A 14,342-nucleotide genomic window follows, 5' to 3' on the forward strand; every position below is an offset into this window, starting at 1 on the left:
ACGCCCAAACTGAGAAGGGAGATCAGAAGTTCTTTCCCTTCTTCTCCTTTTTTTTTTTTTTTTTTTTGAAGAGGAAAAGAAAACACTCTGTCTCCTAATAAGTATTGCCAATAGCCATCTGCTGAAAAAAAAGGAAAAGAAAAACCTATCTGTAGGTTTGATAATCTATTCTTTAGAAAAGACTACAATCTTTCCTTCCGCCACCGGGTGTCCTCAGCGAGCTCCGCTCTGCGTCCTCCTCTCCTCTAGCTCAGGAAGACACTGAGCTTTTGGCAGCTAATGGAAGGGCCTCCCCTTCCTTTATGTAATTTGCCGCCCACAGGGACGCGCCCCCACCCCAGCCAATGGCGCGAAAATCGTTCATATCTCGGGCGCGCGGGGGCCATCGCACATGGAGGACGGAGCTGTGCAGCACCCAGGCAGGTAAGCCCTCAGGTAGGTCACAGACCTCCTCTTTAGCATGGGAAAAACGGCTCCCCTTTTCACAGAGATCCCACACCTAGCGCCAGCAGACACAGCTAAGCAACACTTACCAGGGAGGTCACATATCACTGGGGGAAAAAGATTGAATCATCCTGTCTCTGTCATAGACATAGTGATTCTTTGCCAATGCAGAGCATACCCAGGCATGTCCCCCTGTGCACCCCCCTCCAGGGAACCTGCTAAGAACCAAGTTCCGCAGGCTCCCCAATACTTACCTGCTCCATGCCGCAGGACTTTTGCACAGCAAGAGGTCCAATCTTCCCCCATCTCCGTGGGTGGCGTCTAGAACTTCAGGCCCTGGGTTCCTATGAAGGAGCCACTGTCCTGGGCCCATATAGCAACCTGGCAAACAGGAGCTTTAGTTACCCAAGGTTCCAAGTCCTGGGCCCAGGGTCCAGCTCTCTAAAAAGAGAAGCGTTATGGGCAAAAACCCCATGGCTTTGGGGTTCGGATACTGTCCACTTTAGCACTGAGGCCCTTGGACAGATCCGGTTAGCCTGCCCTGATCCCAAGGATGTGGGGGCAAAGCTAAACCATGACCAACACCTAAGACACTGGCGAAAAAACTGAGGTAGTCCTCCTATGGGAGGGGGTTATATAGGGAGGGGCACTTCCTGTTTGAGATTGCCAGTGTCCATCACCTGAAGGTACTCCATATAACCCACATAGTAATGAATATGCCGCTCTGTGTCCCGTGATGTACGAGAAAGAAACTGGTATCCCCCCCCCCCCCCCCATTTTGAAGCATAAGGCTGAACTTGGCTCACATTAATGATTGCAGGGGAGAAATTCAAGTGTTAGGGTGGACTTCCACTTTAAGGAACCCATCTTTGTTCATGCCATTTTATTTGTATTATTTGAAATATTCTATTAAATCAAACATCAAAAGCAATGTGTGATTTGTATTAAACTATAGGATTACATAATATATTTTAGCCATTTACTAGTTATGTCAGATTAAAGTGTGTGTTTTTAGGTGAAAGGGTGCCAACAAATTTGTCCAGGTCTATAATTTATCCATAACACTGACAAAAGTGATTCAAATCTTACCTTCATTGTATCAATTTTACCCTTCACTTGCTCATTTTTAGCTAATGCTCTCTCCAAACACTCCTTGGTGTACAGTTGGGGATTACGGCCCTGGTCAATGTAACTATAAATAAAAAAATAAAGTTAAAAAGTTACTAAGCCCACAACAGTAAAATCCATCATTATATGCAGTAAAAGCATGCTTGTTATAATCACTTAAAGTGGTTGTAAACCCTTACAGACCGGGCTGGGGGCACTGCATGCATTTTATTTATTTTTTTAACCTTCAGCCTTTAGAACCACTTTAATCTTCTGCATTGTGTAAAAAGTCTGTTTGATCCGGTATTCTGATTCTCCACTTTCTGTCGTCCCAATCCATCTGTTGATAGCACAGAGCCCTAGGAGGCACTCTGCACATACACACCAAACTGCCGAGTATGGCATGTATTGCTAGAGATTTACTTTGGGGGGAAAAGTGCATTTAATCAACACAGCACGGTCCAGACAGAGTCACGAGTTATGCAGCTTCATTAGGACAGTCAGAGGAGCATGAAAACTCCTACAAGCTTTAACCAGTGCTCGGCTGGACACTGATAGAAGTCACAAGACTGCCGATTAGAAAAAGGTATTTAGCAGTTTATATTTACTAAAATAATTCTATTTCCATGTTCTCTGTACTATGGGAGACTAGATATAGTGAATGCAGTGTCCTGGGTTTAATGCATGACAGAGCCAGCTGTGTGCCTGGTGCTCAAGAAGCAGAGTGGAGACCAGTGACTGACAGTCAGCACTTCCCGCTCTGAGCGATCATGCAATTGCTCAGTACTCAGTCTTAAAATTCACAAACCAGTAAAGTGCATTACAAGGTCCAACTTCCTCAAGCAGTGAATCAAATGGTGCCAAAATGTTATGGACAAGGTCCAATCCCACACAACAAGGGTCCTGCATCTTGCCAAGTAGATCAGGAGAAATCCAAAAAGCGCAAAAACAAGAAGATAGCAGCGTGGAATCGATCTCATTAGTATTATGAATTTAATTTATTCAACAATAAAAAACACACACTTGCATGTTAAAATCTTGACATCCAGCATAGATCGAAAAACAAAACCACTGCAGAGCTGTCAATGTGTGTCAGTATTGTGTAACGTCTAATGCCGCATACACACAACAGTTATTTTCATGAGAAAAATGCAATTTTTTAAATTGGTCATTAAAAAACGATTGTGTGTAGGCTCCAGATCATTTTTCTCAACGAGAAAAATGTCCATTAAAATTTTTTTTGAACCTGCTCCATTTTACGTAGTGAAAACCTGTCTGTAGGCAAGTTATGAGAAGGGAAATTTGCATAATCAGCCCAAAGGGTGGCGCCATTCGAATAGAACTTCCCCTTTATTGTGCCGTTGTAAGTCACCGCGCTTTGCTCAAGCACTTTTTATCACGATCGTGTGTATGCAAGGCAGGCTTGAGAGGAATCATGTCGAGAAAAACTTCGTTTTTTTTTTCCATGCAATGAAAAACAGTCGTGTATATGCGGCATTAGATCAGATTCTGGACAGCCATCAGAGAAGCCGCCAATCCCCAGCATCTTACATACTACACTGGCACATGGATCCCCCTACCCGTTAGTGAGAGATAGGGGGGGGGGGGGCAGTGTATGAGTTTCAGATGTTCAATCCTCTTGTCAATAACCTCCAATTCAATTCATAATACTAAATGAGGATCACACGCTGCCATCTTCTTCTTGGCCATTTTTCAGAGAATATGGATTAAAAAAAAAAAATTCTCACTCATTGGAAAAAAATATATAATAATGGCTTCAGCCAAACACTATCAACTGTGTTAACCATTTTAAATCATAACAGGAACTACCTAAATTACCCTGATCAAAAGTTTACATACGCTGGTGATTTTGGCCTAATAACATGCACACAAAGGGGTTTGAATGGCTATTAAAAAAGGTAACCATCCTCACCTGTGATCTGTTTGCTTGTAATTAGTGCGTGTATAAAAAGTTCAATGAGCTTCTGGACTCTTGACAGACCCTTGCATCATTCATCCAGTGAGTGCACTGACGTTTCTGGATTCCAAGTCATGGGGAAAGCAAAAAAAAATTGTCAAAGGATCTGCGAGGAAATGCTAGCTAAACTGTAAGAGGAAAGGGATATAAAAAGATATCCAAGGAATTGAGAATGCCAATCAGCAGTGTTCAAACTCTAATCAAAAATGAGTGTAAAATGAGTGGTTCTGTTGAAACCAAACCACAGTCCGGTAGACCAACTAAAATTTCAGCTACAACTGCCAGGAAAATTTTTGGGATTCAAAGAAAAACCCACAAATAACTTCCGGTGAAATACAGGACTCTCTGAAAAAACATGTGGTGTGGCTGTTTCAAGATGCACAATAAAAAGTAGGCACTTGACGAAAGATGGCTGCATGGTCGAGTCGCCAAAAGAAAGCGATTACTTCGCAAATGGCGCAAAGTATCCTACTTACAATGCGCCAAACAGCAGAGACAAGCCTCAAACCTTCTGGCACAAAGCCATTTGGAGTGAGGAGACCAAAAATTTAGCCTTTTTGCCAAGAGGAATGGGCAGCTTTACCATCTGAGAAGATAAAGAGCCTCATCCACAAATACCACAAAAGACTTCAAGCTGTCATTTATGCTAAAGTGGGCAATAAGTAACCATGAGTGAAAAAAGTTTGTGTTATCATTCAGTCTCTGAAAAATGGCCAAGAAATCATAAATTATGCCAGCGTATGTAAACCTATGAATTTTTTTTATATATAATAAATTTATATATACATACATACATATACACACACACACACACACACACACACACATATGTGTATGGATGGAAGGGGTTAATTATGTTCCCTCGTGTTCTAACTGAAGGGGGGGTGGGACTGACTAGGGGAAATGACAGATTGCTGTTCATACATTGTACATTTCTCCCCCTACACACAGCTCCCGGTTCTCGCTCTGTAATGAGCGCTCGCGGGTTCCCGGCAGTGATCGCGCCCGCCGGGCACTCGCATCGGCACCATGGGCGAGCCCCTAGTGGCTGCAATGCAAAATCACGTTATATTACGTGATTTTGCTCAGCCGAGCCGACCTGCCGCCGTAAAACTATGGTGGGCGGTCGGCAAGAAGTTAAACAGATTGATTAACAAAAACTAGAGAGAGTGCAAAATCTGATGCAGCTGTCCATGATACCCAATTAGCTCCTAAGCCTCCAAGGGCCATTTCACACCGATATGTTTTTCCTGTGTTTTTACCTTGCAAGTGTAGCGCCCCCTTACTTTCAGTATGGGCACTACGACGCTAAAGTTAGTGGGGAATGGGAGAGTTACTTTGCTCCCATTCGCAATTTTTTAAAATTTTGGGACTTCTGTCATGCCAGAAATGTCCACTGGGTCAGTCTCTGGTCCAGGGATGCAATGCCATCCCTGGCCAACAGTTGGTGCCAGAGGCGTTCTGGCAGAGTAAGTTTCTCCAGCAGCCGATCCGAGGAGCTTTTTCCCTCACGGGGCGTGCTGGAGAGGAGTATATCTGGGACAGATGTCATGTGTCCAGCAATCTTTGCGGGGTTCCAGGTGCGGCATCCACCTTCAGGGTGTGCGCATCCATGGACTCCGCCGGCGTGGCCCACCTGGCCAATATTGCAGACTACTTGGAACCTCATCCGGAGGTGCAAGGGGACCCCAGCGACTTGCTGGGTTCCCAGTTCTATTGAGAGGATCCCAGGCTGGGTGCCGTTCGATTGGGGAGTTGGCTTGAGGAGAACCCGGGAGGCAGGTTGTCCAACAGAGCCTGAACAAACCAATTGGGGATCTGGTGACCGGAGTACTGACAGGTATGCTTGCTGTCATCCGGTGACCAAATGCAGAAATCTACTGGGAGGATTCGCTCTGTTTATCCATCTAGCTCAGTTATTGTAATTCGCCTGTGGCAGGGGCCCTAGGGCCAGGTCTGTGAGAGAGGCCTGTTCCTCCCAGAAATCCTAAGTGACTTCTCGGCTGCCAGGCCTGTGAGAGTGGGTCTGTCCGGGGGCACTTTACCCACTTCAAGTGGAGTGGCGACGAGTTATAAATTGGTACTACACAGAGCAGTACTGACTGCTTCATTTAATATCCAGGCCTGATACTGCAAGGTTCTCTCTCTCTTCATCAACCTTGTTCTTCCAAATTTATGTTGATGTTGGCCTGGAAAATAAAAGCATTGGAAAAACCCTTTATTCACTGTCTGGACCTTCGCTCACTGTTTGTTTCTACAACTGCACTCCTGGGCCATATCAAGGTAACTCAATATGCCGATCCCAAAAACAAACCAGCGGCTCCTGCGGGGGTAGCGCTACACAAGACAAAAAGGTTTGCCTTTAAATCCTATCAGACTTTTCCCATTTACTATTGAAATTAATGGAAATCGCGGTATAACCGCACCCACGATTTGCGTTTTTGGCATTTATGAATCACACATCTATTCTTTACAGGTGGCCCAAAAATGCACCAGAAACGCATCTGGAACCCAGCAAATTCACACTGCTCTGTAGCAAAACTACTGTGTGAAAGGGGCCCAATTTCAGCTTGTTCAATTAAGCTTCGACAAAAAATTTGGAAGCAGATTTGTTCCTATGCAGAGCTGCACTCTCCAGTTTTAGTCAATCAACAGTGTTACCTACCAATTTTACCATGAACATAAACCGTTGTATCAATTTGTTTATGATGAAATAATGATTTCCATTTTTTACCACACACACATATATAAAAAGTTCAAATATTTGTTCCATAGACTTATGCCAGTCAAATCAGTTGGAAACTCACTCAAATACTTCCAAGGGGACAGTGATGTCATGAAGCTGTTGCCGACACTTGTCTACATCTGCCAATCCGGTAATCATAAAATTCCTACAGAAGAGGCAATAAAAATAAAAAAAGTATTAGTGACAACACAAGAAGCTAGGATTGCCCACCTATTAATTACAATCTTAATGTAAAATTGAGGACACTTGTTACCATCTGAAACAAAAAAAAAAAAAACACAAACCATATTCCTTCATCAGTCTAGGCCGATATATTCTTCTACATATTTTTGGTAAAAATCCAAATAAGCGTAGACTGGTTTGCACAAAAGTTATAGCGTCTACATAATAGGGTATAGATTTATGGTATTTTTATTATTTATTTTTTACTAGTGAAAAGGGTTATCATCATGGGGGATTTTATTTATCCAGACAGACTGGGTGGAAGGAAACACGCATTCATCAAAGGCTCGCCAGTTCCAAAATGTCTTACAGGACAGAACTCCCTTCCACAGGCAGTGATAACAGCGAGGAGCATCGATAGTTTAAAAAAACCTATTAGATAAAAGCACCTGAATGACCACAACATACAAGGTAATACTGACATATAATCACACACATGGGTTGGACTTAAAGGACTTGTGTCTTTCCCCCCAACCTCACCTACTATGCAACTAGCTATGTAATGGCGCTGATCTGCGATTTTTAACGGAACTGCGACATTGCAACAGACAGAGCAACACTTTTTTGGGACCAGTGACATTTACACAGCGATCAGTGCTATAAAAATGTACCGATTACTGTATAAATGTCACTGGCATGAAATGGGTTAACAAAAGGGGGGGCGATCAAGGGGTTAAACGTGTTCCCTTATGTGTGTTTTCTAACTATGGGGGGGGGACTGACTGGAGGAGGAAGGAGACACATCGCTGTTCATAAACACTAGGAACAGAAGATCTGTCTCTCCTCCCCTCAGAACGGTGATCTGTTTACATACACACATCCCTGTTCAATCTCTTGTTCCTGTGATTGTGGGTGGCCATCGCGGCCGCCGGCCACACGCAGCAGGTACGTGTCTCTGGTAGCACGCGCACCTGCCACTGCCCTTTAAGGTGCCGACGTACACCTATGGGAATTTGCGAGATAGTGCCAACCTGCCGCAGTATAACGGCGGCTGGTCGGCTAATGGTTAATAAACCGGATGTTGAGACAGTATCACACTATGGTGTCCTTTTATGAAGCAATGAAATCTATTCACTGCTTCGTTCTCCGGCATTCAGAGAGGAGATTTTTCTCCTTTGTGTGCCCGTTTATGAAGTGGAGTAGATCGCTTCACCCTTGGAGGAGTGAAGAGATCTACCAATGCTTCAAACAGTGGAGAACAGCCCCTGATACTGGAATCTCGTGAGACTTTATGAGATTACAGTACCAGAAATTCACAGAAACACTGAGATGTCAGTTTATTGAGCAGTGATAAATAATCACCGCTCAGTACACTGACAGACGGAGTGGTTAGAATGACGTTTTTTTTTTTTGCTTAGAATGAAGATCACGATTCTCTCATTTATACAAAAAAAAAAAAAAAAAAAAAAAAAAAAAAGGCCTAACTTAACTGGCTAGTTTTTTTTTTAATTCATTACAGTCATTTTTTACAAAAAAAATTGCATTTAAAAAGACTGCTGCGCAAATACAGTGCAACATAAAAAATTGCAGCATACGCCATTTTATTCTCTAGGGTCTCTACTAAAAAATTATATAATGTTTGGAGGTTCCAAGTCATTTTCTAGCAAAAAAATAAATAATGATTTTAACTTAAAAAGAGCTGTCAGAAAAAGGTTTGGTGTTTAAGTGGTTAAACGTTCCTAATTTACATACAGAAGTTTATTCCTTTGATGTACAAGTCATGTACAAGTCAATGTGATACAATGTTTAGACTTAACTTTCCACTGATAGGGCCCTTTCAGACGTGCGGACCGTATGTCCGCTTTTTCATCCATCCGTTTGCGGATGAAAAGGGGACATACATTGGTCCCTATGTGATTGCGGGAGTCTGCGGATAAACATCCGCTGACACCCGTAATCACCCGCCTCCGCAAAGATCCGATTTTGCAGAAGGAAGAATGTCCTATTTTTTCTTCCATCATCGGATCGGATGAACAGAGACACACGGTCCGTGTTCATCCGATCCCCCCATAGGGGAGAGCGGAGAAAAGACAGGGCGGTCCCTGCACAGTGTGCGGGGACCGCCCTGTCAGCCGCCGGCTCAGCGGGGATATACGGAGCGATCCCCGCTGAGCTTACGGACACACGGAGGCGGATCATTACTGATCCCCCGTGTGAAAGGGCCCATAAAGAATGTTTTCAAAACTTGGCAGGCTGCCCAGACTTGGCAGATTGCCCAGACTTTGCATTTTGGCTGAGAGCAGACAGGAAATTCTTTGCATACCAAAGTGCAGAGTGAAAATTATTTTCATGTCAAAGATCGTGAATCCCTGTGTCAAGAATCGCAACGGGAAAAAGATCGCGATAACGATTTTTGACGATTAATCGTGCAGCTCCAATATATAGGGGGACATAGTTACAGTGTTGGGGGGTCTGAACGAGGTAGAAGGAAGTTAATCTTCCTCCTTCCTCAGAACACTCGGGATTCTCTCTTCACTCCCCGCTTCACCTGGTGAATCGGGGAGTGTGAATTCTGACACAGATCGCCAGTGAAGTGCTGAGATCACAGCTTCATAAACTGGCCGTTACTGTGTCAGTCTATGAGGATTCTCTGTGTGTGGAGATAATTGGCGGGAGAACAAGTTCAAACACTTCTCCCCGATTATCTCTGTTTCATAAACTGTTTATGGGCTGTGATCAGTGGTGATCCTTGGGATCACTGCTTCATAAAACGGACACCTATGTGGAGTCTTTTTGCCTCCTAAACATTCTGCTATCGAGGTTTCCCAATACTGCATACTGTATCGGGAGTTGCTGTGAACGTCCTGGTGTATTCCATCCACAGCCATAGGAGAGGAACATCCGGATTTCTTTCTCATCGGTTTAGAAATCCGCAAGTGAAATTATTTTATTTTACTCAGCGGTTTAGATTTAATTTTTCTTTTAGCTTTTTCCCGACACAGTTTGTTCCCATTAGGGGTGTCAGATCAGACTGCTGGGTCAGGTACTTAGTTTAGACTATCCCTCCTATACAGAATAGTTCACGTAAGGATGGGTAGACTGAGTCTTTTGATAAAAAGGTAGAATCTTTCTCACTGATTTCTTTATATTTACAGTTGTCTACTCAGTTTCTCCCTTATCCCCGTACCCTATGCAATTTGTAATGTCCAAAGATGTTCTGTACACTTTTGTTGAAATCTCATTTGTTTTTTTTGTTTTTTCTTCTGCTCCGGAATGTACTGTGAGCACTAACATGTACAACCTTGCTCTTTAATATTAATAAAAGAAAATTCAAAGTGAAAAAAAAAAAGAAGAAATCCGCAAGCGGTCACAGCTGGGTGCCCATAGCGAAGATGCCGGAGACAGCAGGTGAGCACACCGCTGGATCGCGAGACAGGCGAGTGGCTGTTTTTAAAAGTCAGCAGCTACAGTTTTTGTTGCTGCTGACTTTTTTTTTTTTTTTTTTTTTTTACACAGGTGGCTGAAACTCTGCTTTAACGCCTTCACGCAGGTATGTGGCCTCGGCTTGAAAAGGGTTTTACCAGGGTGATCCCGCCGGCTGACCATTTTTTAGAGCCAGCAGTTGGCTTTCTTGGAACAACCACCAATACTTAAAGTGGAGTTCCAGCCACAATTTCACTTTTTATATATAAATACCCCTGTAATACACAAGCTTAAAGGGGTGGTTCCCCCTAAAACACATTGCTAACAATAGATTCGTAAGACCCGTTACACTGCGGGTAGGCTGGCTTTTTTTTTTTTTTTTTAGTACATACCGAGATCTCCCCGTCTCGTCCCTTGTCGGTGGGCGTTCCTAGTTGATTGACGTTCCTCGGACGGGCGCGTACGTGACGTCACGACTTTCCGAAAGAAGCCGAACGTCGCTGCGCATGCGCCGTATAGAGCCGACTCTATACGGCGCATGCGCAGCGACGTTCGGCTTCTTTCGGAAAGTCGTGACGTCACGTACGCGCCCGTCCGAGGAACGTCAATCAACTAGGAACGCCCACCGCCAAGAGACGAGACGGGGAGATCTTGGTATGTACGAAAAAAAAAAAAAAAAGCCAGCCTACCCGCAGTGTAACGGGTCTTACGAATCTATTGTTAGAAATTAGTTTTAGGGGGAACCACCGCTTTAATGTATTCTAGTAAAGTTAGTCTGTAAACTAAGGTCCGTTTTGTTAGGTTGTTACAGCATTTAGACACTTTATAAAATAGAAATTGACTGGGGCCACCTTAAGTGTGGGCATCATGAAGCCAGACTGTATGACTTCCTGGATTTCAGCCTTGCAGATCTCGCACATGCTCAGTGCTGCACAAGCAATGTAATCGTTTTTTTCAGATCAGGTTTCAGCACCTGTACTGTCCAAGTCACATGATTCTTCGAGACTGGGGAGTGCACAGACTCCTGGAAAGTTACACCCACTACATTCCCAGGAGCCTGTGTGGTGTAGGTTAGGAAGCTTAAGCACCTAGGTGCAGGAAGTGGGAAGATTATCTATTCTGCCTAGCAACAACACTTTGAAGGCATCTAAAAAAAAATTGTTTTCTTAAAGGACTAATGACATTTTTTAAAACTACTGATGTAATGTTATATTTATGGGTGGAACTCCACTTTACAGTCACTCGGCCGCTAATGGTGCTGATTAAACAAAAAAAAAAAAACACACCCCAGTAATCCAAAATGCTGACCCCAGATCCCTCCATAAAGAGTACCGGTCACTGCCTATTACTGTCACAAGGGATGTTTACATTCCTTGAGACAGCAATAAAAAAAATATCAGTTTTTTTTTTTTTTTTTTTTTAAAGACAGTGTAAAAATAAAAAAATTAAAGCGCCCTGTCCCTCCGTTCTTGCGCGCATAAGCAAAAGCTTACGCAAGTCGCGCCCGCAAATTTAAACTACATTCAAACCACACGTGAGGTGTAATGGAGATTGTTAGAGTAAGAGCAATAATTATAGCACAAGACCTCCTCTGTACCTCTAAACAAGTAACCTGTAGAAATTTTAACGCATCGCCTATGGAGATTTTTAAGTGCCGTGTCACCATTCGACGAGTTTGCGCAATTTGAAAGCATAACATGGTAGGTATTTACTCTGCGTAACATTTTTCACTATCTATCTTAGTTTATTTATTTTTTTTGGTTCATGAAAGTGTATTTTTTCCCCCAAAAAAAAAAAAAAATGCATTTGAAAGACCGCTGTGCAAATGCCGTGCGACTTAAAAAAATATTGCAATGATCGCCATTTTATTCTATAGGGAATATATAGATTCTAGCAAAAGATTATACTATTATATATATATATATATATATATATATATATATATATATATATATTTTTTTTTTTTAGCTTGTAAGCAACAAATCTCAGAAAAAGGCTCAGGCACAAAAGTTAAAAGGGGTTGTAAAGGTAAATGTTTTTTCACCATAATGCATTAAGGTGAAAAAACATCCAACGCTAACACCCCCCCGAACCCCCGTTTTACTTACCTGACCCCTCGAAAGTTCCGCGCGCATCTACGTGATCCTCTTCGGTTCCCAGCCTGGCCGTTGATTGGCTAGGCTTGACGGATTGATGACGAGGCGCGCTGGGAGGGCGGGGCCAAGTGATACAGTTGGCGGCTATGCCCGCCGCTGCATCACGGGAGCGCTCTCGCAAAAGCTTTCCACCATGCAAGCTCGCTCGCATGAAGGTGAAAAGCTTTTGTGAGGAGGAGCCGAGACGGCCGCCGAGGGACCCCAGAGGACCGGATTCGGGGACATTCTGTGCAAAACGAGCTGCACAGTGGAGGGAAGTATAACATGTTTGTTATTTTAAAAAAAAAATTCTGCCTTTAGTGTTCCTTTAAGTAGCACTTTGTGTGCAATGCAGTCCCACCTGGCAGCATTTTTTTCACCCCCCTTCTCCATGGACAGTAAAGTAATGGATACTCACAGCTTCTGGTTAAGGCCAGCCTGGCTGCTCGGTTGGAAATCACTGACTATGATCCCCAGCTGCCGGATGTTCTCTACAAACTTTTCCAGGTGTTCTTCCAGGTTATCAAACTTTTCCGCCATGCTGTGTGCCCTGGTCAGCCGCTCTAATGACCAATCATACCCCTATGTGCTCTCCTCTGCCCTCCTTCACCATCACATATTAGAATCGCACACACAGACGGCAGCTTTATTCCGCTTCCGTGTCCTCCTAGTCTTCCTGTTTATACTCCTCCCCCGGATTCTAAACTTAGAAGGGGAACACAAGACGACAGTCAGCAACGTCACCCTGCAACACTGCTCTCATACACTCAGCGCATGCGCCCTCTGATGCCGCCGAAGCATCCTCCTTGCGCATGCGCTGCCTGCTTGTATTGCGTCTAGTGGACGGTTGTATTATGCGTTGTGAGATTAGTATTCATTCGGGTGCTTGCGGATGACAATGCTCAGGGACGTGAATCGTGATAAGAAACACACGTGGGCTTTGTGTGAAAGCCTTCGTCGGTTGATAGGTGCAGCTTGTGTGTGGTGATATTTGCAGCACACATGTGACGTCCTGTGTCTAGTGGAACCATGAAGGACGATGGCTCATAAATGCTGCATATCATTACAGCTGACAGAGAAGCTGGAGAATGGCAGTCAGCCATACTTTACTGATGGATCTATGCAGCTTTCCTACAAAAATTAAAGTGATAATAAATCAAATTTTTTCTTTTTATTTTAAAAAAATATCAGCACCTCTTCTTTGAAAATGACCCTTTTAAGCCTCGTTCACACTGCACCTAGGTAGACATTGACGCCCTGGGACTTTAAATGAGGTGGGCACAGTTTGCCACTGAGTAATAAGAATAGATACAATATAAATTTTATTTTAAAGTTTATTTAAAGCTGATGTACATACATGAATAATATGAATATTAGCTCATCCATAGAATTGTACATGATAAAAAATGAATTGATACAAACATCATACAATGAAGTATATACATATACAGGCATCAGAGAGACCCGACGCGTTTTTTGCGAGACCATTGCTCGCTCATCAGGGGTAGATGCGGATGAGGTGTATCTATTAGGGATGAGCTTTATGTTTGGGTCGAATATGAGTTTGACTCGAACATTGGCTGTTCGACGAATAGCTAACAATTTGGGGTGTTCGCTGCAAATTCGCAAGCTGCAGAACACCCTTTAAAAGTCTATAGGAGATTTTAAAAGTGCTAATTTTAAAGGTTAATATGCAAGTTATTGTCATCCCGTGACACCACGGGGAAGCCGCCGGAAACCCCCGTCGCATCAGAGGGGGGCGGGGTCACCCGTCCCCCTCAGTATGCATATTTGTGTCCCATAGACTTTAACGGTGTTCGCGTCTTCGAACACATTTTTTGCCTGTTCGCATGTTCTGCTGCGAACCGAAGTGGGGGGTGTTCGGCTCATCCCTAATATCTATATAGACAAAGAGATGTATTACAATGGTAAGTGTAAAAACCCGCATCTACCCCTGATGAGCGAGCAATGGTCTCGCGAAACGTTTTAGGTCTCTCTGATGCCTGTATATGTATATACTTCGATGTATGATATTTGTATCAATTCATTTTTATCATGTGCAATTCATTGGCTGAGCTAATATTCATATTATTCATGTATGTACATCAATCTTAAAGCGGGGGTTCACCCAAAAAAAAATAAAAAATGTAAATTAGATTTAGCATACTAATGATGCTAAGGACATTTATTTTCGGGAGGTCATTTTTTTTTTTCTGTGTACATACCTTTATATCCTGATTTTGTGCAGGGCTTCCGGGTTCCGATGACTGACGACTTGTGAAACAAGGTCCCCTGTCGCACAGCGCGCGTCAACAGATTTCCGGAAATAGCCGAGCTGCGAGTCGGC

At 43.4% G+C, this 14,342-nt stretch overlaps 1 protein-coding gene across 1 annotated transcript in view; it reads right to left on the minus strand.

Annotated features, from left to right (window-relative positions):
* The window catches only part of MED10 (mediator complex subunit 10), a 30,293-nt gene extending 17,558 nt beyond the window's left edge, over positions 1-12,735 (minus strand). The window contains exons 1-3 of the mRNA XM_040353520.1: positions 12,414-12,735; positions 6,337-6,420; positions 1,534-1,636 (exon numbers count right to left, since the gene is read on the minus strand). Of these exons, the coding sequence (XP_040209454.1) occupies positions 1,534-1,636; positions 6,337-6,420; positions 12,414-12,535 (309 nt within the window). The 5' untranslated portion in view covers positions 12,536-12,735. The remainder of the gene's footprint in view (positions 1-1,533; positions 1,637-6,336; positions 6,421-12,413) is intronic.
* Between the last annotated feature and the right edge of the window lie 1,607 nt (positions 12,736-14,342).

This window comes from Rana temporaria, chromosome 5, assembly GCF_905171775.1.
Source record: "Rana temporaria chromosome 5, aRanTem1.1, whole genome shotgun sequence".
Classification (NCBI taxonomy): Eukaryota; Metazoa; Chordata; class Amphibia; order Anura; family Ranidae; genus Rana; species Rana temporaria.